The sequence below is a fragment of the Zeus faber genome, assembly GCF_960531495.2.
Source record: "Zeus faber genome assembly, chromosome: 14".
Lineage (NCBI taxonomy): Eukaryota > Metazoa > Chordata > Actinopteri > Zeiformes > Zeidae > Zeus > Zeus faber.
In genome coordinates this window covers 2337192-2361755 of record NC_137200.1, presented here as the reverse complement: position 1 = coordinate 2361755, position 24564 = coordinate 2337192, and the positions used below count along the sequence as shown (strand labels likewise).

General features: G+C 42.1%; 1 protein-coding gene across 1 annotated transcript; it reads right to left on the bottom strand.

Moving 5' to 3' along the window:
- Positions 1-1896: 1896 nt before the first annotated feature.
- Positions 1897-22713, bottom strand: LOC307239821 (plastin-3). The gene is made up of 16 exons (XM_080013395.1): positions 22680-22713; positions 16915-17019; positions 16535-16686; positions 14120-14249; positions 13806-13938; positions 13636-13717; positions 13366-13531; positions 13109-13251; positions 11678-11773; positions 10783-10978; positions 10619-10697; positions 8335-8452; positions 8037-8170; positions 7314-7437; positions 3799-3923; positions 1897-2898 (listed from the first exon to the last, which is right to left on the bottom strand). The coding sequence occupies exons 2-16, from the start codon at positions 16973-16975 to the stop codon at positions 2766-2768; spliced, it is 1872 nt and encodes a 623-aa protein (XP_079869521.1). The 5' UTR covers positions 16976-17019; positions 22680-22713; the 3' UTR covers positions 1897-2765.
- Between the last annotated feature and the right edge of the window lie 1851 nt (positions 22714-24564).

Sequence of the window (24564 nt, the reverse complement as noted above, 5' to 3'; positions counted from 1 at the left end):
GTGTGTGTGTGAGAGTGACAAAGGGCGGGGAGATGTTCCACAGGTGAACCCACTGATCTCAGCTTAGACGTTGTGCTGTTCCCTCGGCCATTCCCCTGGCGACGCTCTTCTCCCGCATGTCTCTCCAGTAAGAGGTAAGCACGACGCAGAGCAGGTACAGTGCTCAACCAGACAACCACAGCGGGTGGGTGATACAACTAATCCTCAGTTGTTTAAACCAGACACAGCTTCATGACACTTGTGATAAACGAAGATCGGCATGACCGAAAGCCCTGTGAGATAGATGTTTGCCTTTCAAAGCTCTGCAACAAGGAGAAAGAGTCTCAGCTTGAAACGTGGAGAAGAACCCCATGAGTCTGTAGCACAGAGGACTGTTTACCTCTGCTTAAGATGCAGACCAACGAACAGGTAATGACAATCTGCCACTCGATGGACTACTGGGTATTTCTGTTGGGGGGGGGGGGTTAAGAATAAATGCTTGAATAATCGTGCCAACTCCTACAGTTCCCAATAGAAAAAGTACTGTGCTTCAACAGTACAGTAACTAATCCTGGCTTTCATTTGACCCAAGTTGTCGTACATGATGTAGTTCAATTTCCTGTCATTTTGCATCAAGGCAGCAAGGACATGACATCAAATTAAATGGCAATAATACTTTAGAACGAGTAATACTGATTATTAAAAAAAACAAAACCATGCATATGGAACGCCTGAGATTTATAATCAATAAATGATAACCATAGGTCCCAGTTCTTTCGGCTTGGGACCTGGCTCCGGGCCTGTTATCCATGCCTGGCGCCCCTGGCCCAGGTTCTAAACCTGCAGGTGCATCTTTTGCCTGCATGGGCTGGTGGCTTGTATGAGTGTGCTTCAGGGTTTATGCTCCTCGGGGCCATGTGTGGGTGTTGTTCCGCGGGCTCCTGGCTTGTCTGGGAGCTGGGGGGTCTTCTGTGGCTGCAGGGCAGGGTGCTCGGGGCTTTCTTGCAGTTGTGAAGTGTCTATACGGCCGCAGAACTCAGGGGTGGCTTCAGGGCTTTTTCCGCTGTTTGGAGGCGCTACGATATAATACCGACCTCATACACCAGAACTAATTGGGACAAGTTCCGTGCACTCACGGGTGGACGCACGCAGACATGCACACACAGGGACTCTAACAGGCAAACACACAACACCAGCACCTGCTTCGAACACACCCCCGAACACCCTCCTGATTTCACCCGTTTTCTCCCTCATTGACTGCCATAACTATGACAGGAAGAGGCCACATGCCAAATTTGTGTTCCAATTTTCCAGGACTTTATATTAACTCTGTTTTGTTGATACATGTTGTCGTCCGACGTTTCAATGTTTATTCTCCAACCCTTAGTAATGATGATTCATTTTTAATAGACCAACCCATGGTAATTCGTTCTCCAAAGAGGGGGATTAGTGGCGGTAATGCATAACAAAAAGCTGTGCTTTCGTCAACCGACAGGTCGTCCACATGACAGGTTTAAAAAAAAAAAAATCAAATAACCTTGTTCCTACAATTCACTTCACATGTCAGTGGTTTTAATGTTGTGGCTGATCTGTGTATTTATCCATCTATCTAAAAAAAAAAGTTCTTGGCAAACTGATTATTTTCTATATGATGCAGTTTGCAATTCTTTTAAATGGAATAAATGCCAACATGAGCATTAATATTGAGTAATGTGTATTCTTTAACATTGTTTATATTTAGATTTGAACATTTGTTTCCTTCTTAATTTTTCTAATTTAAATTATAAGGAATGACATACATAGTACATTCTTCACCAAACATCTTGGCTACAGAGAAACTAGTAATAAGCTGTTAAGTTTACAAAAGTCATTGTCGTAAACGAAAAACACAAAACCTTTTTTTTTTTTAGTCGCGTATTTATTGTTTATGTATAAAGCATTTGAATAGTAGACACGTACACATGACCCAAAACAACAATTTGGGCATTGTCATCATAAAGCTACCTGTAACAAAGAGGTTTATATTTGGTAAAATGGGGTACAAAAAGACTTCAAGGCGCGATACAAGTTGTCATCCAGACAATAAGGCACAGCAGAGGGTCCCACTTGGTCACATCACCATTCTGCACGATCCCAAAGACACAAAACTAATGACCAGCATGAGAACACAGGCAGCACGTTCCACTCGCCCTTGTGGCTCCAGGGAATAACGTGTAGGGGTATAAAATGAAAGGCAGATGGAATGTTAGGTAGTTTAGTGAGAGACGTTGCATCTTTAAAACTCCCACTTCTCGGTTTTCTCCATTTGCTGCAGGACGTAACAGAACCTCTTTTGTACGGAATTAAGGAATGCGTTGCTTAGTCAACGCCCAAGGATGTCACAAACTCATCAGTCTGTTTGAGAAAGGTAATATGTAAACAGCCTTGCAGCTGGAAACATGCTTACATCGTAAAAAAAACAACAGCCTTCTACATCAAGAGTTTTGCCTTCTGAGAAGTAACTTGTCTTCTGTAACGAAATGCCCGTCTTTCTTTTTTCTTTTTAGCAACTTTGCATTGTAGGTTCACCTTAATAGGACAGAATTATTGCCACCCACCAAAAAAAATAAAATACAATCTGACAATCACAGCAGATTTTCCTCCTTACAATCATGCAATTTAAAGGCTGATTGCCGACCAACAAGGTGACATTTAGATTAGATATTTACTAAATTTCCTTCGACTGGGTGGGCTCCTTCGAACGGGGGTTTTAAGGTGTGTCTTTAGGTTTATAGCAAGTGCCACAGTTAGACTCTCTTCATCCCTCGGCCCATCAGGCAGGCGAATACCGTCATCACCATCTTGGGCTTCACCTCCACAAGGTCTTCTGGGAGAGCGTAGACCCGTGCGCCGATCTTCCTCGCCATGGAAACGGCATATCTAGGCACAGGGGGAAAAAGAAAGAAAAAGAAAGAAAGAAACAAAACAAACAAACATAAAAGGTGGATTTTTCGTTTCCATAAGTCGATTTAACAAGTCAATAATTAGTCCTGAAAAATAAAAAAAATAAACTTTATAAGAACACTACAGAGTCAAAAGCGAAAGTAGAAGGCTCTTGCTTTTGGATCTTGGCCTCAGTGTTTCATAGAATATAAAAAATATAAAAAATAAATACAATTATAGCAATGAACCGTTCTCAAAATCATTTAATCTTGTTTCTTTTTGCCAATTTATAGTTTTACATTTAATGTTTATCATTAGGGTTATTATATATTACCAAATCTTTACTGTTCATTGTTTGTCTTTAGGTTTATTTATTGTTAACCTCCTAGGTTAACTGCATGTGGTAAATGCATCCATTTCCTAGTTTGTGTTTATGTACATTTCCAATTTTTTTTTTTTAAGGTTACTGTTTTGTTTTTTTTACTTTTTAGGTTTATATTCATTGTTTATCAATAGGTTTGTTGTACATTGCCATCTTTTTATTTAACTTTACTATTGATTGCTTTATTGAAAGTTTATTGTATATTTTCCATTTTTTCCATCCTCTTGTTAACTTCAAGGTTTATTGTGTATTTCATTTATTTTTTTCTATTTTTTATTATATTACCTTATTATTGCCTATTTGTGATATGGGCTGCTGTAACTGCAATGTCCCCCCCGAGGATGAATAGAGTAGCTGTCTATCTATCCTTCCTTTTTAATTGGCCCACTGAAATGTTGGGGTTTACAAGCCTTCGTCAGGGCAAGTCACCCCGATCAAGGCATTGCTCTCTCTTTTCTTCTCCAATACATTACAGAGACAGTATTTCAATCCCCCCTTCTTCCATGTCCTCTTACTTTGCATTCTCCAGCTTGTCATCTCCTGAAAGGCTGCCCGTCTTCACCAGGTCGTAGCTGACGCTGCCGGGCTGGATGGCGTCGATGAGGTCCAACACCGCCAGACTGCTGCTGATCTCCTTGTCCTGAAGAGAGTTTTAAACAGGATTTATCCATTCTTTTCAGGTACATAAATATCCAAGTATTTTTTTAGGCTTTGAGACATGCCATCTAAAGCATGCTCGAAAGTTAAAAAGGCAAAGAAATAATACAAAATTATTATAACAGATGGAAACAGTCCCTTGTCAGCCTCATTACCGGTGACTATATGGAGGAATACTATTCAGGGTTTATTCTGGCATTACAAAATGAAATTCAAGGGCTTAAGTACTTCACGCAAAACAAATATCAATTTTGAATGTGATCTTTATCAATTAAAATATAATATAATATTTGTGTCTTTGTCTATTATTTATATTGTTATATACACAACATTAAAAACACTGACAGGTGAAATTAATAACATTGATCAGGTCATTCCAATGGCACCTGTCAAGGGGTGGTATATATATGGCAGCAAGTGAACAGTCAGTTCTTGTAGTTGATGTGTTGGAAGCGGGAACAATGGGCAAGTGTAAGGATCTGAGTCACTTTGACAAGGGCCAAATTGTGATGGCTAGACAACTGGGTCAGAGCATCTCCAAAACGGCAGGTCTTGTTGGGTGTTCCCAGTTTGCAGTGGTTAGTACCTACCAAAAGTGGTCCAAGGAAGGACAACCGGTGAACCGGTGACAGGGCCAAGGGTGCCCAAAGGCTCATTGAAGTGCGTGGGGAGCGAAATCTAGCCCATCAGGTCCACAGAAGAGCTACTGTAGCACAAATTGCTGATAAAGTTAATGCTGGCTATGATGTAAAGGTGTCAGAACACACAGTGCATCGCAGCTTGCTGTGTATGGGACTGCGTAGCTGCAGACCGGTCATGCTGCCCATACTGACCCCTGTCCACCGCCGAAAGTGCCTACAATAGGCTTGAGCATCAAGATTCAAGAGGTTATTTGTCACATACATATACATACGGTCATACATATATGCAGTGAAATGTCATGACACCTGGTGATTAAGAACAATTAGCTCCAAAAATACTAAAAATACTTATAAGGAACTGACACGAGGCGCTCACGCAGGCGGCCGCAAGGGGCGTCAGAACTGGACCATGGAGGAATGGAAGAAGGTGGGTTGGTCTGATGAATCACGTTTCTTTTACATCATGTGGATGGCCAGGTGCGTGTGCCTTGTTTACCTGGGGAAGAGATGGCACCAGGATGCGCTATGGGAAGAAGGCAAGCCAGCAGAGGCAGTGTGATGTTCTGGGCAATGTTCTGCTGGGAAACCTTGGGTCCTGGAATTCATGCGGATGTTACTTTGACACGTAGCACCTACCTAAACATTGTTGCAGACCAAGTACACCCCTTCATGGAAACAGTAATCACTGATGGCAGTGGCCTCTTGAGCAGGATAATGTGCCCTGCCACACTGCAAAAAATGTTCAGGAATGGTTTGAGGAACATGACAAAGAGTTCAAGGTGTTGACTTAGCCTCCAAATTTCCCAGATGTCAATCCAATCGAGCATCTGTGGGATGTCCTGGAACAACAATCCCGATCCATGGGGGCACCACCTAAACTTACAGGACTCAAAGGATCTGCTGCAAACGTCTTGTGGAGTCCATGCCTCGACAGGTCAGAGCTGTTTTGGTGGCACAAGGGGGAGCTAGACAATATTAGGCAGGTGGTTTTAATGTTGTGCCTGATCTGTGTATTGTATTAATCTCATTGTCGTCTACTATTCTAAGTGTTTATTTCCAACCATGCTGGATTCAATTTACATTTCCCTGGCATAATCTAAAATTATATTATGTTATGATTAGAATAACAAAACCAGGGGGAATATCACAGGTTTTCAGTGATTGCACTTAAGTACAAAATTAGCTATTCTCAAAGGTATTCCAGCACTTAAATTTGAGGATGAAGTTGAAGCACTTCAAGGACCTGGTAATAACCCTGTTTATTACATTTTATAATTTTATTCACAGTATATCACAGAAAGACACAATATTGATCTGCAATTGATTTATATGTGGACTTTACTTTTCCATAAACACAAGGCTTTTTTTTGATTATGCCTTATATGTTTGCTTCAAAATCTTATCTTAAAAAAAAAATCAAACAGGTTGATTACAGTTTAAATGTATGATATCAGACCAAAAGCGTTCTTTTAATCTTAAATTCAATCAGCAAACTAGTAAACAGGGCTTTGTTCGATGACGCACTACAAGTGGAGAGAGCCTGTTTTGAGTTTTTATTATGAAGGAAAGTGACTCTTCTACTCATAGTGGAGAGACAGAATTTTCCTTTACATTACTGAGGCACAAACATCCGCAAACATTTTCCTCCCCCTGGAGAAGCTTTTGTACTATTCTTGCGGCAAATGCTGCTTCCTGGTGTACGCTGAAGTGAACATTTCGACCAATCTTCATAGATTTCAATTATTTATCTGCAGAAAACATCTCAAGGAGATGGTCGGCAATTTGGAGATGTTGCGATATGCACGTGTGACATACTCCAGGCCCCCGTGAACCTAAATCCTCAACAGGAATAAACAGGTAAATAAAAAAGAAAATCAATGTGTGCATTAAACATCATTTTACCTTTGGAATTTAAAGCCACTTGTTATGTCACCAATCTCAAGGTTTCAACACCTGAGCTGCAAATTAAAAAGGGCGGATGAATACACTTAATTACATCTTTTCCCTTGAGTTCCCTCTCAGCGAAAGGTACACCAACTATAGTGTTTTGTAAACCATGATGCCTTCACAATAGAAACAGTAATCATTTGTTTTGTGTCTCGGCTGTAATGACAGCATTTGTGAAAGGAACAATGGTGGGCGAGGACACCAGACACCATCTGCCAAGAAGGTAAACATGCCATCGTCTTCTGAATCAGAATCACTTCATTTCACCAGGTGCATTTACATGTACTAGGAATTTGTCATGGTGATTATTGGTGTGTGTCTTCAGACGATTAGCAATAAAAAATAATTAAGGCATGTTCTGAATTTTTTTTTCTTTAATAAATGGGTATATAAATAAATGAGTAATTATAATTATGGGGATAAATATAATTATAAACAATTTACATATTCACTAGGTTGTTACAGTTAGGGTTCGGGTTACTGTACTGTGGTATCGCAATATTTATATGTTCATATTTTAAGTTATAAAACTTGCAGAGTGCAAGGAGAGCTGCCAGCGTAGTTTGTTATAGCTCTATCTGGATTCTAACCTGTTCACCTATTCATCACAGTATTTGAGTTTGGTTTATTCCCCCTGCTCTGCATCCAAAACACAAAGAAAACAGTTTAAAAACCTGAATATTTCTCAGAGCTGAACAATTGGTCTTTTCCGAGTTATCGTTAACCCTGATCAATACTTGCTGAATGTTAGCCGACAAAGCATTACGAAACTGAACTGGACTGACCTTAAAGCTTCCGATCTTGGTGCCTTTGCCGGCCTCAGCCAGCGTTTGATTCACCCACTTTACGATGATGTCGTCGTTGGCTTTCCGTCCGTCGCCCAAATCCTCCAACACATTCAGTGTATATCTGCGAGAGGAGATGAAAACATTTACTCCGACTCTGCGCTATGGAGCATTCTAGTGCTTTACGACTGTTTCCCAACCTAATACACCTGAACCGCAGCCCTCTGGAGGTGTGGTTGGCCCAACTCAATGCCCTTTGGAGTTGGGTTGATGGAGAATTTTGACTCGTTACAGGAAAACGCCAGTATTTTTATTTTTTTACCTAAACCGTATTTTTCGATCATTGGGAGTCAACCTAAGGCAACCAGAACCACGACGGCATCCAGAACTGTGCCCATGTTCTTCCACGTCCATGATTGCCAGGTTGACTCCCAATGTTAAAAAAAATAAAGTTTAGGTGAAAAACAAAAATAAATTAAAACTGAGCTTCTGTGTATAGCCCTCAAATCATCAGCAAAAGGGATCTAGCATTAGATCCTGTGTATTATTGGATGTATATTACGAGCTCAGCTCCTCTTGTTAGTAATCGACTTTTAGCCACCGAGTCCCAGGAATCAAGCCTTCTGAACTTTTCACTCAGCCTTTGTGTGCTGAATGGAAAATACAAATTAATTTCTCATTTCGTTTGGAAGTCAAAGTCAATGTGAGAAGCGGCGTTTCTACCTCCTCATCAGCTGCCACAACAGGGCCAGTGTCAGCGTGGAGTTGCCATCGTTCAGGTCCTGCCCTCCGATGCCAACCAGGGAGAACTTGGCCCTCGACCGGCCCAACTCCACGGCGTAACAACAGTTCTCCAACTGGGGAAGCAGCGAATAGAAATGTATAAAGGTTCCACTAGATTGACTTGATTATTGAAGGTTTGGATAAATGAGGCTCGACGGTACAACAGTGATGTGTTGTTTTTACGCTCCATCAGGCCGGATGATTCACACAATGACTCATTGACGTGTGACTATTTCACCTTTTTCATGTTGGTTCCAATCTTTGGGTACGGTGGTCTGTTGACCTTGGAGTTCCAGTCTACAGGCACTTTAATTTTCTCATAGAGCTGCAGGATGATCAGGGCGTCATGTAGGTCACTGGAAACACAAAAACCAATAACACATTTAATTAAATAATTGTACTTGGTGTGTGCCGTCCTTTTTCAAGATGAATAATTACAGGCCACAGACTACTGTGAATTGTGAGAGAAAACTTTCTATTTTCAATTAATTGACTTTATTCCTGTCCGGTTTTCCTTTCCATTGTGTTTTTCTCGTTATCCCTTCACTCTGTGAAGCACTTTGGAGCGAAATATTTTTTGTTATTTTTAAGTACAGTATAAATAATTGATAGATAAACTGATTACACACACACACACACACACACACACACACACACACACACACACACACACACACACACACACACACACACACACACACACACACACACACACACACACACACACACACACACACACAATGATGAGAATGATACAGGAAACTATAAATACAAGCAGCATACAAGGAGCTGAACGGCACAATTCACAACAGGTGTTTGATCCACGAATCGACCAATACATTTCCTGGTTCAATTAGAATTGGTATTTAAACAGTCCTCTTCATAATGCTGTTCACAATTTGACATCATGAGACCAAGACGACACCTAACAATTGATCAACAGGACCTCGCCATTGTAAGGCTTCAAACAGGATGTTCTCAGAGGGAAGTGGCCACTGAGCTTAGAGTGTCACAGAGTGTCATCAGCAGGTTGCAACAGAGATACAGAGACACTGGAAGAGTCACAGAAAGGCATAGAAGTGGACGTCCTTTGGCCACATCCCACACTGATGACCGCTTCATTGTGAACAGTGCCCTGCGGAACCGGATGATGAATGCCGTTCAACTCCAGGTACATTCAAGGGAGGTGAGGGGCACCCAAGTGTCACGTCAGACCATTTGAAACCGTTTACATCAGCATGGTCTGCGTGCTAGACGACCTGCAAGGGTACCTGACCACACCACCAGGCACAGGCATCATCGTCTTGCACGGGACAGGGAGCATTTACACTGGACGAGGGACCAGTGGGCCTCAGTGCTGTTCTCTGATGAAAGTCGATTCACGTTGAGCAGAAATGATGGCCGCCAACGATGTTGGAGACGTCAAGGAGAGCGCTATGCATCAGCCACTGTTGTCACCAGACGAGCCTTTGGTGGTGGTGGTGTTACAGTGTGGGCAGGTGTGTCTAGTCAATACAGAACTGCCCTACACTTTGTGAATGGTACAGTGACAAGGCCATACTACCTGAATAAAATCATTAATCCAGTCATTGTGCCCCTGCATGAACAACACAGGCCTAATTTCCGAAGCTCATCGAGGTCACATCATTAGGGAATGGCTGCTGGAGACTGGGGTACCTCAAATGGAGTGGCCTGAACTTTCTCCAGACCTGAATCCCATACAAAACCTATGGGATCAGCTGAGTCGCCGTGTAGAGGCTCGTAACTCTGTACCCCAGAACCTCAATGACTGGAGGGCCGCCCTTCAAGAAGAGTGGGGTGCCATGCCTCAGCAGACGATAAGTCGACTTGTGAACAGCATGAGATGTCATTGTCAAGCTGTAATTGATGCTCAAGGGAACATGACAAGTTATTGAGACATTGACATTTTTTGTTGTGGTATACCCACCACTGTTGTTGGCTTTTGTTTCAATAAATTGTTTGAGATGAGGAAATCACCATTGCATGCTTCTACTTAAATGCCCTACTTTCATGATATAATATCACTGTAGCGTGAACTTTTTACATTTTCCATAAATTTCACCCGAAAGCCAAATATCCCTAACTTTTTGAGAGTAGTGTATATATACAACCCCCCCCATAATATTTTATATATTATGGGGGGGGTATATTGTATATTTTTTTGTAAATTGTTAATTTCACAAATGTATTCCAATTTCATAACTAACTCAACTAATAATTAAATGTAGGTAACACTCAAAAACCTTTGGGCCACAGGTTTCCCCATCCCTGGTCTAATGCATAACGTTCAATAAAAATAAATCAAAATATAAATAACGCAATAAATAAATAGTGTTCATGTGCAGTAGATAAAACTATATTGATCCCCCTTGGGGAAATTCAGGTGTCACAACTGCAAAAAACAGTGCGAGTCAAGAACAGGATAAGAAGTAAGATGGCAATAAAAATAGAATAAAAGAGAAAAATAAATGTAACGATATGTACACAACATATGTAGGTACCCATAAAGATGATTGACGTGCGGGGTGACTCCCAGGGAATTCATCCAATTCCGGTATGTTCTCTCCTCTCGGGTCTCGCCTGGAGAACAGAGGAGATTAACTCATAACCCTCCGACAGAATGTCCTCTCTCTGCCTTTTTTATTACCATTACTGCACCACACACCTTCCAGAAGGCCCCAGTCGATGTCCTCATTCTCCGGTTTGGTGAGGGACGGGTATTTGTTGAAGAGGTTAGCGACGAAGGCCAGGTTGAGTTTGGGGTTTCCGCTGACCACGTCGGCTGGTGTGACGAACTGGCGGCAGCCCAGCCGGTCGGCCTGCTGCAGCATGGCCTCCGCCCGGCTCACGTCATCCAGCTCCTTAAAAAAGGAGAAAATAAAAGTTAAAAAAAGACAAGAAAACACTTCGTCTTCCGTTCAGACTTAGACAGAAAGATGGCAGAAAGCAAGACGATAAACTGCAGTGCTTCCTCTGGTAATCTATTAGTGGGCGATGGAGGAATGTTGTTAAATAGGGCGTAAAAAAAAAAAAAAAGCGGGGAAATCTCTTCAACATAGCAAGGCTACAGCTAAATCTTCCACAGCCTGAAAGTAGCCAGATACACTGTGGTCATTATGTTCTTTAAAAAGAAAATGTGGCATTCAAACAAGTGAAAGTACGCAAAGTCCCGTCCCACGATGAGTCACCATCCAACTCCTTGGAACATGCAGCTGCCGGGAATGCAAAGTGATCTTCAGGAGACTAGAATTTGAACCATCACAGTTATGAGCCTGGCGCTGCGGTCCGATTTGAAACCCAAAATAACAGCAATCTAACCCAAAATACCAGACAGTAGAGATAGCTACTGTACAGGAGGCAACAATTTTTATTCTGTTTTGAAATCTATTCTGTTGATTATTGGGTCCACTAATACATTTTATTGATCGCTGGGAGGAAAATCAGGTGACTTTTTTTCTTTTTTTTTTTATAGAAATAAGAGATAAAAAATATATAATAATTAGCTGAGACACTAAATTAAAGTACAAATATTATAGCAACTGAAATGGTGACGCACTTACACTGAAGCCTGACATGTTTATGTCAATGCGTGGCTGATCCTCCTCTGTGCCTTTGGGAGAGATTTGGTTCAGGAGGTGGAAATATGCCTTCGAGTCCTAGGGGAGGAAAAAAAATAAAATAAAAAACAAAAAACCAACATAAATTTCATAAATAGGATTTATATGAATTATAAGTTCATGTTTTGAATATAAAGGGCAAGTGAGTGGTCCCAGTGTTTGCTGAACGAGTGAAATAAGAACAGAATGTTTGATAGCAGCGCTTTCATAACACAGTCACTTAATTTGGCTGTATTTTGTATTTGTTCATTTTATTTGGTATATCTATTCTTGTACTAGCTGGGAAAGTAGTCTTATGGATGCTACATATGTATAACTAGTTTACATCTAGCTTGTGGTTGACTACTACTGGTACTCAAGTCGCTAATATGCAAATTGATCAACTCATACAAAAAGACAGTTCCTGGGTAGAAAAATAAATTTACAAATGCATTATTTTTTTCCCCAGGAATAACTGTAATTTAAAAAAAATTCTAGAATTACTAACAAATGACTAATTTGAGGGAAATGATCGTTGGTGCAGCATACATTAATCTCAATATACAGTATTAGAAGCTGTGAAGAAGGCCTTATGTGTACACCTAAGAAAGAGGCTTTTAAAAACATGTGTACAGACAACACATGTAGCTTGCTGTTGGAAAGCAATTTCACTTAGTGGGACCTTTTGGAAAATGTACATTATACCGAAATAACTCCCTCTCATCACAAAAGCATAAATGTTTGTGGCAACCAAATGAGGAGTTAGCAGAAGCTGTATCTGCCTGATGTCGTTTCAGAACCTTTGCTGCTATCCAGCAAATATCCTTTTTTGTTACCTTTGTATATTTTGTCTTTATCACACACACACACACACACACACACACACACACACACACACACACACACACACACACACACACACACACACACACACACACACACACACACACACACACACACACACACACACACACACACACACACTTTTTTTCTTTTTCTTTAAAGAAACCATGCCAGTTTAATGCCAGCTTGAGGTTGATTTAAGATCAAGTTAGTATCAGAAAATTAGACATACAAATCCATAATTCATTGAATACTAACAATATCAAGCTACATTAAATGTATTTGTTTTAAGCTTATGCCCTGTGCTCAAAGAAAGCGCAAATTAATTTAACTATATTACAGTTACTCCTGAGCCTAAAATGTATTCTAATACTGTAATTTTTTTTGACATCCTGAATGCATAAAAAAAAATTATAAATAAAAATAAAAATGAAAACAGCCTTAATCAAAATCTAGACTTAAAAACTGCATGAAAGGACTTATAACCCACAATAATAACCCACAGATACCCCAGAAAGCAGGTGAGTGGCCAAAGCTGGTGAGTGGCCACACCTTAATGTCACTGCTGAAGTTGTTGATCTTCTGCCAGCCGGCGTTCTCCAGGTGGAAGTTGGCCCAGCGCAGGAGCAGCTCCTCTGGAGACAACTTCATCAGATCTTCCAGAGTCTCCCCGTCTCTCAGCAGGGCTGCCAGCGCTGGGGAGGGAAGTGGGAAGGTCAGCTTGCTGCACCATGTCGGACAGTAGAAATTGGCAAAATAATAACAACAATAACGATAATAATAATAATAAGAAGAAGAATAATAATAACCTTCGTTTCTGCTGAGCTCTATGTCGGCAAAGAGGCCGATCTTGATGATCTGCCAGAGGAGTCCCAGCACCAGATGGGGCTTCCCCTCCTTCAGGTCCAGAGCCCCGATGTTGACAACATGGCAGCCGATCGCAGAGGCCGAGTTCAGGGCCAAATTCAGATTCTCCTGTTAAGACGGAAGGTTTTATATATATTATATTACATTAACGATACAGACGCACGCACAGCGAGACAATCCGTCCACTGCTCGATCTCTTCACAACCACAGACCTGTGTGGTGAACGGCGTCAGCTTTTTCTTATTAATGGTTCTCTCATCAATCGTGTCCGGCACCGACAGGTTGATCATTTTGCTGTGCGAGGGTCGGAAACACAAAAGAGTTGTAAAGTGCAGGTTGTATTTATTTGTGGCTGGGTGGAGGAGCATGCAGAGTCTCTCACCAGAGCACCACACCGTCTCCCACTGCACGGAACATGGAGTCTGTGTTGGGGTCCATGGGCAGGACGTGCTTACAGTCGGGGTCTTTTTCCAGAGCAGTGTTGATCCAGTTTACAAAGGCAAATCGCTCCTCCTCTGCACATTAATATATTAATTAAATAAACAAACAAACAAACAAACAAACAAACAAACAGAGAAATAGACAAAAAAATATATAAATAAGAATCAAATGTATAATTTTAACCATTTTTATGCCTCTTGGGCGGAGGTCATTTACGTTACTACATTGTTTCTTGACAATCTCAGGGCTTCTTACCAGAGAAGGAGTGTTGAGTGCCTTCACTGGATAACTCGGAGGTCCCACCGATGGCCAGGATGCCTTCTTTTCTGTTGATGGCTTTTCGGAAGCTCTTCGCTATGTCGCTGCTCTTCAGCTCTTGGAAAATCTGAAAAAAACAAAACAAAACTGTGTCATTAATTTCTGTCACTCACAGATCCCTGTTCACTCCTCTCATCTGTTAAAGTTACATGAATTCTTCAAAGTCCGGAGTGAGTGAATATCTTTGAAGGTTCAGTGGAAATGTATTACCCTGCATCGATCTGGTCACGCTTCGCCTCTCTCCCAGTGCCAAAGCTCATATTCAGTACATACACCACACAATATGCCTAGGGCTTGCGGGATGGGTGGGTTGCAAGCTATGTGGGTGGGGATGCGGTAGGTGGCTGTCATCTTGCCTGTCATGCTCCTGTCCCAGTGTGCTTCTCGTCTGTCCCGAAATTTTAATCCCACTCATATTAGCTTAAAACACATACACTCACACACCAATCCTACTCCAAACAATACTCCACAAGACCAGGGTCTGCAGGGCAGGAGGGGTGCAAGCTATTTGGGTTTGACTTGCCTAAAAGACTCGCACCCCCACACCCCGCAATTTTAACTGGAATAGCCAACAGCACACATTGGAGTCTTGATCAGTTGTTTATAGACCCAAACATGACAAAATTGTTCTCCAAAGAGGGGAATTGGTGGTGGTTATGTATAACTAAAAACTGTGCTCTTGTCATCCTACAGGTCATCCACAGGACAGAGTTTTTGCAGCAGTTCTTGATGATTTAAGAATTAATAAAGAGTTGCATTGCAGGTTGCGCTGTTGCCACCGTGCTCCGGCGGGTTATCTCCTAAATAGGAGCCTTTCTGTGTGGAGTTTGCATGTTCTCCCCGTGCTCACACGGGGTTTCCTCCACCTAACGTCAGTAAGGACACCCCCCATAAAAACATGCACATCATCGTCTGACCAGCGATGGACACTCATCACCTGGTCCCCGGGCGCGTCCACGTATGCTGCCCTTTTCTCCCGTGCACTCCACTGCGAACATGTTGTGGTGTGAAAAGCTCTCCTATTTTCTCCAGGTACAGTATGAAAGCACGGCGTCTCCTCCATTAGACTGTCGCCCAAACCATGCTGAGCTGCATGGCCTCGTAGTGAATGACTGGCATAAAAGGCGGAACTCCAACAACCGCAAGCTCATCAATAGTCATGCAGTGCGAGCCAAAACAATCCCCAACTTGTACATGAAAAAATAAATGCTTTTCTTTGATTGTGCAAGTTCAATCACAAGGAACATATTTGCTATTCTACATTCGCATTCCAGGGGGCTGACGAACAGGTTTTCTTTGATACGACCCGGCCACACATCCAAATCGGCAATGTGTGACCTGGAGGATCTCCCAGAAAGTAGATTCATATTCTGAGCAGCCAACACAAGAATAGAAACAAATAAACAAACACACTTTCTGTTGTGTTTATTTTCCCCTCTGAGGTATTATATCCTACATAGCTTGGCAAAAGCCAAAATTAGAAAATAGCTGAGCACTGAGGAAAGAGGCTACTCTCAGTGTAAAACTATGAAGAAAACGCCTAAAATAGCAAGCTTACAGATGAGCCCATTACACCCCTCATTCCCAAAGGTTTCTTTATAGTCAGGCAGAGGATAATCCTTGTAATAAGAGTTCCATCTTAGAATGTATATTATAATGACAAAAAACAAATCCTCCGGTTACTAAAAAAAATTAACTAGTTTAAAGTTAAACACCTGGTGACTATATTCATAGTTTATTGAAGGCCGTCGGTTTAGTCATAGTTCATGCAATTTGCTTGTCAAAACATTTTTTTTTTAGTTATTATAAGGTTGCTTTGAGTTTTGTTTGAACAATGATGGTATTAAAAAAAAACAACAACAACATTCCATTATTCTGACGCTTATTATCTCTGGAAGCTCAGCAGGCCTGAACTCACCACACATATTTTCTATTTGAATATTTGACATGATAATCAACAACACAGCTTGTTGTTGGCAAGGAGGATCAAGGTTTTAAATCCCCCTGCAGCACTACAACAGGAGCGGACGGCTCTTGTAAACGGTGGTGCTCTTATCACTAGTAGCGAAACAAAATACTGGAACTAATACCAGTTTGCTGACCTAATTTCCTCATTCCCAGAGTGTGTGTGTACGTCCGCCTGTGTGTATGTGTGTGTGTGTGTGTAGGTGCTCAGCACATTTGCAGTGAATAGCCATTTGGCAGAGTGGGCCTACCCAGAATGCATTGGGGCTTTTATCAGACACGGAACAACAAACTGCTCTCAGGGGGGGGAAACCTCCACCGACCGGTCCAACCTGCTCCGCACAGTGCCCGCCCGGGCCAAACACCGCGCTCCACGGATGAACGTACCGATACAAACTCATTGAAGCTGATTTTGCTGTCCTTGTCGCAATCCAGCTTCTGGATGATCTCTCGGACCTTGTAGCCGGGCATGGGGAGATTGGCCACTTTGAAGAGCTCGTGGAGTTCGTAGACGCAAACGTAGCCGTTGCTGTCGAGATCTAGAGAAGCCAGTTAGCACCATCAGACGCCCGGACAAAAACAAGACAAAAGACGAGGAGGCATTTTATAAGTGGCCCTACAAATCAATTTCTGTTTGTGCCAATTTGTGCACCTAAATCTAATCATGCATTTGACAATCTCCATTATACACCGTATTAACTCTATTAAGATGGCAGTAGAGCATCAATGTGGAGCAACAACACATAACAAATTCACATGAAACTCACCAACTTTGCCAAAGGCCTCTCGCAGTTCCTCCAGCTCCTCTCTTGCAATTTTCCCTGCCATATCCTGGGATTGACCTGAAGTGGTCAGTCAGAAAGAGGTGGGTCCTATCGGCATAAAAAAAAATTAAAAATAGAGCTCAGTCATATATGAGTGCAGAGGACAGGAGGGATAATGCGGGAGGAGGACCACTTCCGAACCACCCCCTTTATCACTGATCTACAACACCTACAGGCCCCGTGTGTCCAGACAAACACAAATTTGCCGCATGTCGCACTTGTCCGACCATCTGGATCAGTTGATTTATTGCAGCTTTAGTTGACCAAAAAGAGCTTCTGAGTAAACCCATGTCCAAACAGTGTAATCCAAACCACATTTATATTATTTAGTGCAAACCATCCGCAACTTCAAAAGGGGTTTGATCAATGAGTTCCATCTCGTCATGATCGGGAGCTTACATCCGAGCTAAGGCCTTATCTTCTTCACTCATCACTGCAGGCGCCTCATCTGAGCTCAGATTCCACACGTCTCTCTCCCGCCGCGCTAATTACAAACGGACCAACCCCCCCCCCCAAAAAAACCCAACTCTTCTCACCCTGCACACCCTGTTGCAAGGTCTTCCCCATTTCCCTCCCCTGTTCGGACTTAAGTCATGCGGGACCAGCGGCTACAGCGGTTTCCACATCTGACCGATGAACACAAGATTTCTCGGTTTTCGGGAAAATGTGGCCCTGTGCTATTCTGGGTCATTCTGGGTTTGTGTAAATTCACTATGGTTGCGATAATACATTATTCTATATCGTCCTGTTCTGGATCGCTCCGTCATCGTACCAGTTCTAATTTCTATGGTCGAGTCTCAGCTGAACACATCTTAAATGTTCTATTCTTTCCAAATGGTCTGAATAACCCATTTTTCTAAAAGAGAGAAGTAGTCAGGGCAAGCCACTTCCTAAAAATCTATTTACTATGAACGATGATATTCAAAAGGTAGCCAGTTTTGAGGAACCTGACAGGTGAAATATTTGTAGACTTCACCTGTTATCTCCTTATTTGAGCGGAAATCATAAGAGGGCTGTTTAACGCCTTTGTGTGAATGCACGGAACGCTCTTCCCACCGCCCAGACCAAAAACCCGTCAGCCAGAGTGCAGAAATATTCAGTTACGAAGCAGAGCCACGCCCAGCTAGGACCCGCCATTTGACTGGTGGTGTTTGTAGTCAAAGGAATCATGTTTGTGAATAACTGGGTGTTAAACAACTTGCATGTGACCAGATTCTGGGTCTAAGTAGCAGAGTAGCTTTATGACTGCGATCTATTGAAAGTCAGCCCTCGATCCAGGCTTTTGTCACCTCTGTCCAAAACGACTCCCGAGTTCCACAACCATCTCCAAAATAAAATAAATAAATAAAAAGGGGAAAGAAAACATTCTCTGAGGACCGTGTTTGAATGCTCTGGCGGTACAGGAATGCAGTCAGCTAGGGTAGAATGTGGTTCTCTTGTTAAGGTGGAGAGCTGGGTGTGTTGGATTGTTTTCCCGTTCGGTGCTCTTCCAGGCTCAACTGGAATGATAGCATTCCTCTTGGTGCACAAAGTCTTCAAACAACAACACTAAGACACTGGTTTGGACTCCAACCTCTCAAGGAACAGCACCTTTCCAGAACGATGGTTTTCGTGCGTCACATGAGTGCCGCTTCTTGATTTACACAATACACGATTTACTTTCCCTGGAGTAGCTGGGAAAGTCTACATCTAATTTGCACAACGCTCAACAGATAACAACTTCTAAACATATACAGTATACATGATTTTTTTCCCCCATGTGCAATTAGAGATTTAGCGGCGATAACTATGTTGTTTTGGTGTCCGTGATTATTGGAAACAATACATTTCATCAGTTGTAAATATGCCTCTTGGAACAATCTTGGCCAAGCGGCTGGTCTGAGGGCAACTTATTGGTTTCCCCCCCATCTGCCATGGTATCACAAGGCCACATTCAAGGAGGCAAACAATGGACTACATTGCGCGACCTCTCCTATGAATGAAACTATTGATGGTATTCAGGAAGGATATGATTTGGCAGCAGCGATGAGGGGACGAAGAGTTGCTGCGTGTTCCTACAGTGCCGTGTTTGGAGAGGCTATGATATCATCTGGTGGTGAAAAGAAAAACACTTTGCCTTACCAATCCTAATGACTTTCCTACTCTTGTGTTACCAAATCTGGGCAAGTAATGAATCCTCACTAAGCCATTAGGAAAACGACAAAGCAAGCATTACCGTATTTACCATGTCTACAAAAGGATGTGCAAGGAGGCTGCCCATAATGAAAGCCTACAAACATGACCTAATTTGCCAACTCTTGTCACACCCTTGACCGAGAAAGGGAAAGTGGGGTGGGGGGTTATGATCATGAGGCACGGGGTCCAGCTGGCAAAAGACAACTGTCAGGGGTATTATGGTAATACAGAAGAACGTTTGTAATCACCACCATAAGCCAAAGCAATAAATCTTATGTGGCACTAGAAAGTATGTCAGGTTCCAAATGCAGTTGCTGCTTTAGACAGCTGGACGATGCTTGCTTGGATAACACAGCACACTCTGAATTGAAGAAGTCTATAGTGCTCCCCAAGCATGTCAGCCAAGCCCCAAAATAGCACTATTAAAAGGTTTACAAATGTTGGTTTGTTTCTGCAGAATTCTTCTAAAGTAAGCCCAGACAGAAGACACACTCTGTTAGAAATAATATGGCGCCTCTGGTTGGAAATATCCTTTTGTGACCGGTCGCACACATGTTGCTCCTGTACTTTTCCGTTTGCGTAGATGTTGTTCATGTTGTTCGTCTCTGGTTGGAGTCAGTTCTTTGTGATCCATATGTCCTTTTGTGACCACTTGCTTAGATAAGACTATATAAGGATCCAGGAAGAAGGGCTTCCAGGGGTTTCCACAGGCTGGGCTGACACTTGGCGGAGCCCTGGCTCTCAGACTTCGTGAACTGAGCCTGCTGCACTTAGATTCTGCCTGACAATAAATTTGACCAACTCCTAAATTTGTGTAACGTCTTCTGATTGACGCTTCCGCCCATCAACGAGCACGGGGAGAACCTCGAAGGTAATTGTTATACTTGAATTTATCAACAGAAGTTTAGTAATTGATTGAAACAGGTAGAAAGGTTTTCTACAGCTGAACAACTTGGTGATCCTTCGAGGAGGATAATATATATGATTTCTCCGAACAACTCCCACCTCATCTCGCTCTCACAATTTGAAAAGTGGGAAGAAAATAGTGAATAGGCTTTTTCCAAATCATGACAGGTTGCTTTTGGTTTGCCCTTTTGCATTCACCATGATATTCAACCAATCCAATATTACTATAGGGACTCAAAACAGCCATCAGAAATAACTACACTGGAAGGGAGTAATATCATGCAAATAACAACGGAAAAAAGCCCAAATCCAATCCCAGCAAAGAACCGGCTTTAATTACTCAGCCAAAAACAGCCTCACAGCTTACAATTGCCTTTAATGAGCTTTTGAGTCATTTAAAAGTGGAGGGTTCCCAGATGGCCGTGTAAAATGGGTGGGGCAGACAAATCCCTCCCTGCTAGCGTTTCATCCGCACAAAAACATGGGATATGTGAGGCACACAAATAGATTGGGCACCCTTCCCACGTGTGGTCAACTTCATGTGCACACACCCAACATAGTCTGCAAGAGCATGTTGGAAACATGCAGATGTGAAACAAACTCGCTCGCAGAGCACGATATCTCCCAAACACCGGCCTTTCCTTTTTACTTTCAGGCTGTGTGGATATGATAAGCAGAACAGTGATGACAAGTACGGAAGAGGTGGCAAAAAGCAAACAAGTTGAGTTTACACAACCAGAAATAAAGCATTCGAGCCAGCGACACTGGCTTGTTAACAGCTTTATATAAGTGAGGAGAGGAAAAGAACCGGCTATAATGTGGCTCATCATACAAATATTAATATGGGCTCCCTGACAGAGAGCACTGATAGCAACTGGCTTATGATTACGGCATTATCAAATGGCCCGTTCCATTTCACCTGTGGATGGGGCGCAGTGTGCGGTCATCTGTAAACACAGGAGTCTGTAATTCTGACCACAGCGGAATGTCATTTAACTGGTGACGAGGGCCTTAAGGAGCAGGATTCTGTGCCTTATTATGATAGTTTACCGACACCTGTAACTAAATATCTGCAATGGAGCTGAATGCAAGCCCTAAAAAGGAACTTCGTTCTTCTGCAGGTTCAAGTCTATGATAACAGTAGACTGCCCACCACACAGTAGACTGCCCACCTCCCTGTGGTGTAGGTGGGCAAAGAAAATACAATTTCTTTATGCAAATTTGCTTGGGAATTTCTCACTGTCGTACTGGACCCAATTCGATACACATACCTAGTAGAAACAAATCTGCATAAGTTATCAATAGAAGAACAGCCAGAAATTGTAAATGTATGTGTACTGTAAAAATAGAGATGAACATTAACACAGGCAAAGTTTTTTAGGGATTAAAGATGTATGAAGGCCTGCCATGTAAATATAAGTTCTCCACTTTTTCAGCCATCATAAGAGGTCTAGGCACCCATGCAGAGCGGGCCAACCTGTTGTTAACAAACACGTTATGGCTGTGTGCACGGGTGGAATTAAACACACACACTCCCTTTGCGAATAAGAATTTCTGGTTTTGACTTTCCATAGGAAATATCAGTTTTTGGATTTTTTTTTTTTTATATATTTTTGATTGAGCAAGACAAATGTTTGCTCAATCAAAAAAAAAAAAGAAAAAGACAACAATGTAAAACACGCCATATATTCAGCACAAAACTGTACAGTGTGCCATGTACCAGTACCATGTGCGCCAATCATGTCAACACATGGCAGACACACATCTACAGAAAACACAAACATTTCTCCTCCCTGTGCTATGTGGAGTAACATTTTCTCTGTTGACACCGTCAGTCCTGCTTTGATTCTTTCCAAATTCTAACACAATGCTCAATGTGGAGTTAAGCAACGAAACAGGACATAAGGTGAAGGTAACAACCCGGCGGTGCGTCACAAACAGTACAGGCGTCACAAAGAGCCTGCAGGCTGGCCCTTCTACGCTATCTGTCATTGCGCTGGATGGGCCGGTTCAATTTGATTTCAACCCCCGTTGGACAATTCTACATAGGAATTGTGTGTTGATGCGGCTCGTTTATACAACTCGATGCGATTTATTTGGATGCAGCTCCGCCCATGACTGGTCTCCTGGAGGACCAGACCTCACCTTGGGACTTTTTTTTTTTTTGCATGTTCAAGAATATAGTTTTAAAAGTAAGATCGTGAAACCAAGTAAATCGCATGCAAATTGTAATGAAAATAATAACGTTATCTCCTACTAAAGGACGTCGGTAGTCCGTTATTATTAGGCTAACACACACACACTGAGTTTTCTAAATTATGCAAGCGGTTAGATGGCTCGGGATAAACGCTTTTCAGGCAAAGGGCAAAGAAGCTGAATAGGCTAAAAGTTAAATTCCAGCTCAGGCTGCGGGGCTCGCAACAAGAGACGCAACCTTCAGACACGAAATGACTCATACTGTACGATATCCGATATCTTAAAAATACTAAATATGTCACAAAAGCAACGACAACAGAAGCTCGTTTAAGGGCTGGTTTTAAAACTATTTATCACTCAACATCCTTAAACTGAGTGCGTAGGTAGCTTTTTTTTTTGAATCCAGAAACTGCGAGGAAATAGTTACTCACGTTGGGTGCGCTACAGTGTCCCAGACAGTCCAGCAGACAGAGTCTGGAGCGGAGACGCTGCATCCACGTATAACCCAGTGGGGATGAGAGGCTCGCGAACGATTCGATCGCAGCGAACAAATCTTTGAAATGGCTCAAATGTCGGGATTCTCTCAAAAGCAGTGCGCGAGTGAGTTCCTAAACAAACTGAAAACAATAACCGACGACGGACAGACTAGAATAAGTCACGACTAACAGACTAGAATAAGTCACGACTGACAGACTAGAATAAGTCACGACTAACAGACTAGAATAAGTCACGACTAACAGACTAGAAAAAGTCACGACTAACAGACTAGAATAAGTCACGACTAACAGACTAGAATAAGTCACGACTAACAGACTAGAATAAGTCACGACTGACAGACTAGAATAAGTCACGACTAACAGACTAGAATAAGTCACGACTGACAGACTAGAATAAGTCACGACTGACAGACTAGAATAAGTCACGACTGACAGACTAGAATAAGTCACGACTGACAGACTAGAATAAGTCACGACTGACAGACTAGAATAAGTCACGACTAACAGACTAGAATAAGTCACGACTAACAGACTAGAATAAGTCACGACTAACAGACTAGAATAAGTCACGACTAACAGACTAGAATAAGTCACGACTGACAGACTAGAATAAGTCACGACTAACAGACTAGAATAAGTCACGACTAACGACTAACAGACTAGAATAAGTCACGACTAACAGACTAGAATAAGTCACGACTAACAGACTAGAATAAGTCACGACTAACAGACTAGAATAAGTCACGACTAACGACTAACAGACTAGAATAAGTCACGACTAACAGACTAGAATAAGTCACGACTAACAGACTAGAATAGGTCCAAGGCAAAAAAAGACCAAGGCGCTTGGCATAGTTCATATTGAATATGCCCGATTTACACGTTGCAATTTATCACAATAATTGTGACAGAATGAGATTTTTTGTGAGATGCCGTTGGAAGTCCACCCTCCCGTGCACTATTCCAACTGAATTAAATGCACGATTTGTCGGGAAACCAAACGAATCTTTCTTCTGAGTGAGCCGTCACGATCCGAATCGCAAAAAAGAGCCGAACATTTTATCACCAAGCAGCTGAGCAGCCCGTAGTTGACTGCAAACCGGATATTCATTGTTGTCCAAGCTCCGCCCATCGCCAGGCGCCAGCGTTGAACAGCGGCGAACACAGCAGCCACGCAAAATGAAAAACATTTATCTTAAACATTTAACGTTATTTTATCTTTAAAAAATAACAAACGTTTTTTTATGTACATGATAAAAAAATACAAGCAATATAATGCTCATGACATACATTGCATACACAAATTACAAATACATATTTATACAACAAAGCAAAAAATATATAAGCATTGTCATGTAAACATCATAAAACGACACAAACATTTCCATAAATCTTCACACGTGGGCAATAGTGTCGCCTGGCAGTCGAAGGGCAAAAGCCGGGTGTTGTTTTTAGTAAGAACCGTGGACTCCCATGCTACGTCCCTTGGAACACGGACATCGAAACGCTGTAATTGGTCGTTCCGAGTGGGTAGTCCCCACTCCCCCCCCCCCGAGTTAAATGTGTTCATTTGTGTGTGGCCGTTTAATCACTATTTTTTTTTACCGTCAAAATGTGAACACTGATGATGTTAAGTGTGACTTGAACTTCACATAAGCCTACGTTAAAATGTGGTCTTGTCTCAGTGTTCAGTGATGTGGAGTGCCAAAATTCCAGATTAAAATGAGGAAATTGCTATCGTTGTCATTTAAGAACTGATATTTGATTTAATGTCATAACTTTAATAATGTGGCCTTATGATTGCTATTATTTTTACACG

What these genes read in the sequence shown, in the direction of transcription:
- LOC307239821 (XM_080013395.1), bottom strand. Translation starts at nt 16,975, where the DNA reads ATGGCAGGGAAAATTGCAAGAGAGGAGCTGGAGGAACTGCGAGAGGCC. An exon ending in GGAGACGGTGTGGTGCTCTG is followed by an intron (nt 13,718 to 13,805) that starts GTGAGAGACTCT and finishes ACCCTCGCACAG; the next exon opens with CAAAATGATCAACCTGTCGG. An exon ending in TTGGAACCAACATGAAAAAG is followed by an intron (nt 8,171 to 8,334) that starts GTGAAATAGTCA and finishes CTGCTTCCCCAG; the next exon opens with TTGGAGAACTGTTGTTACGC.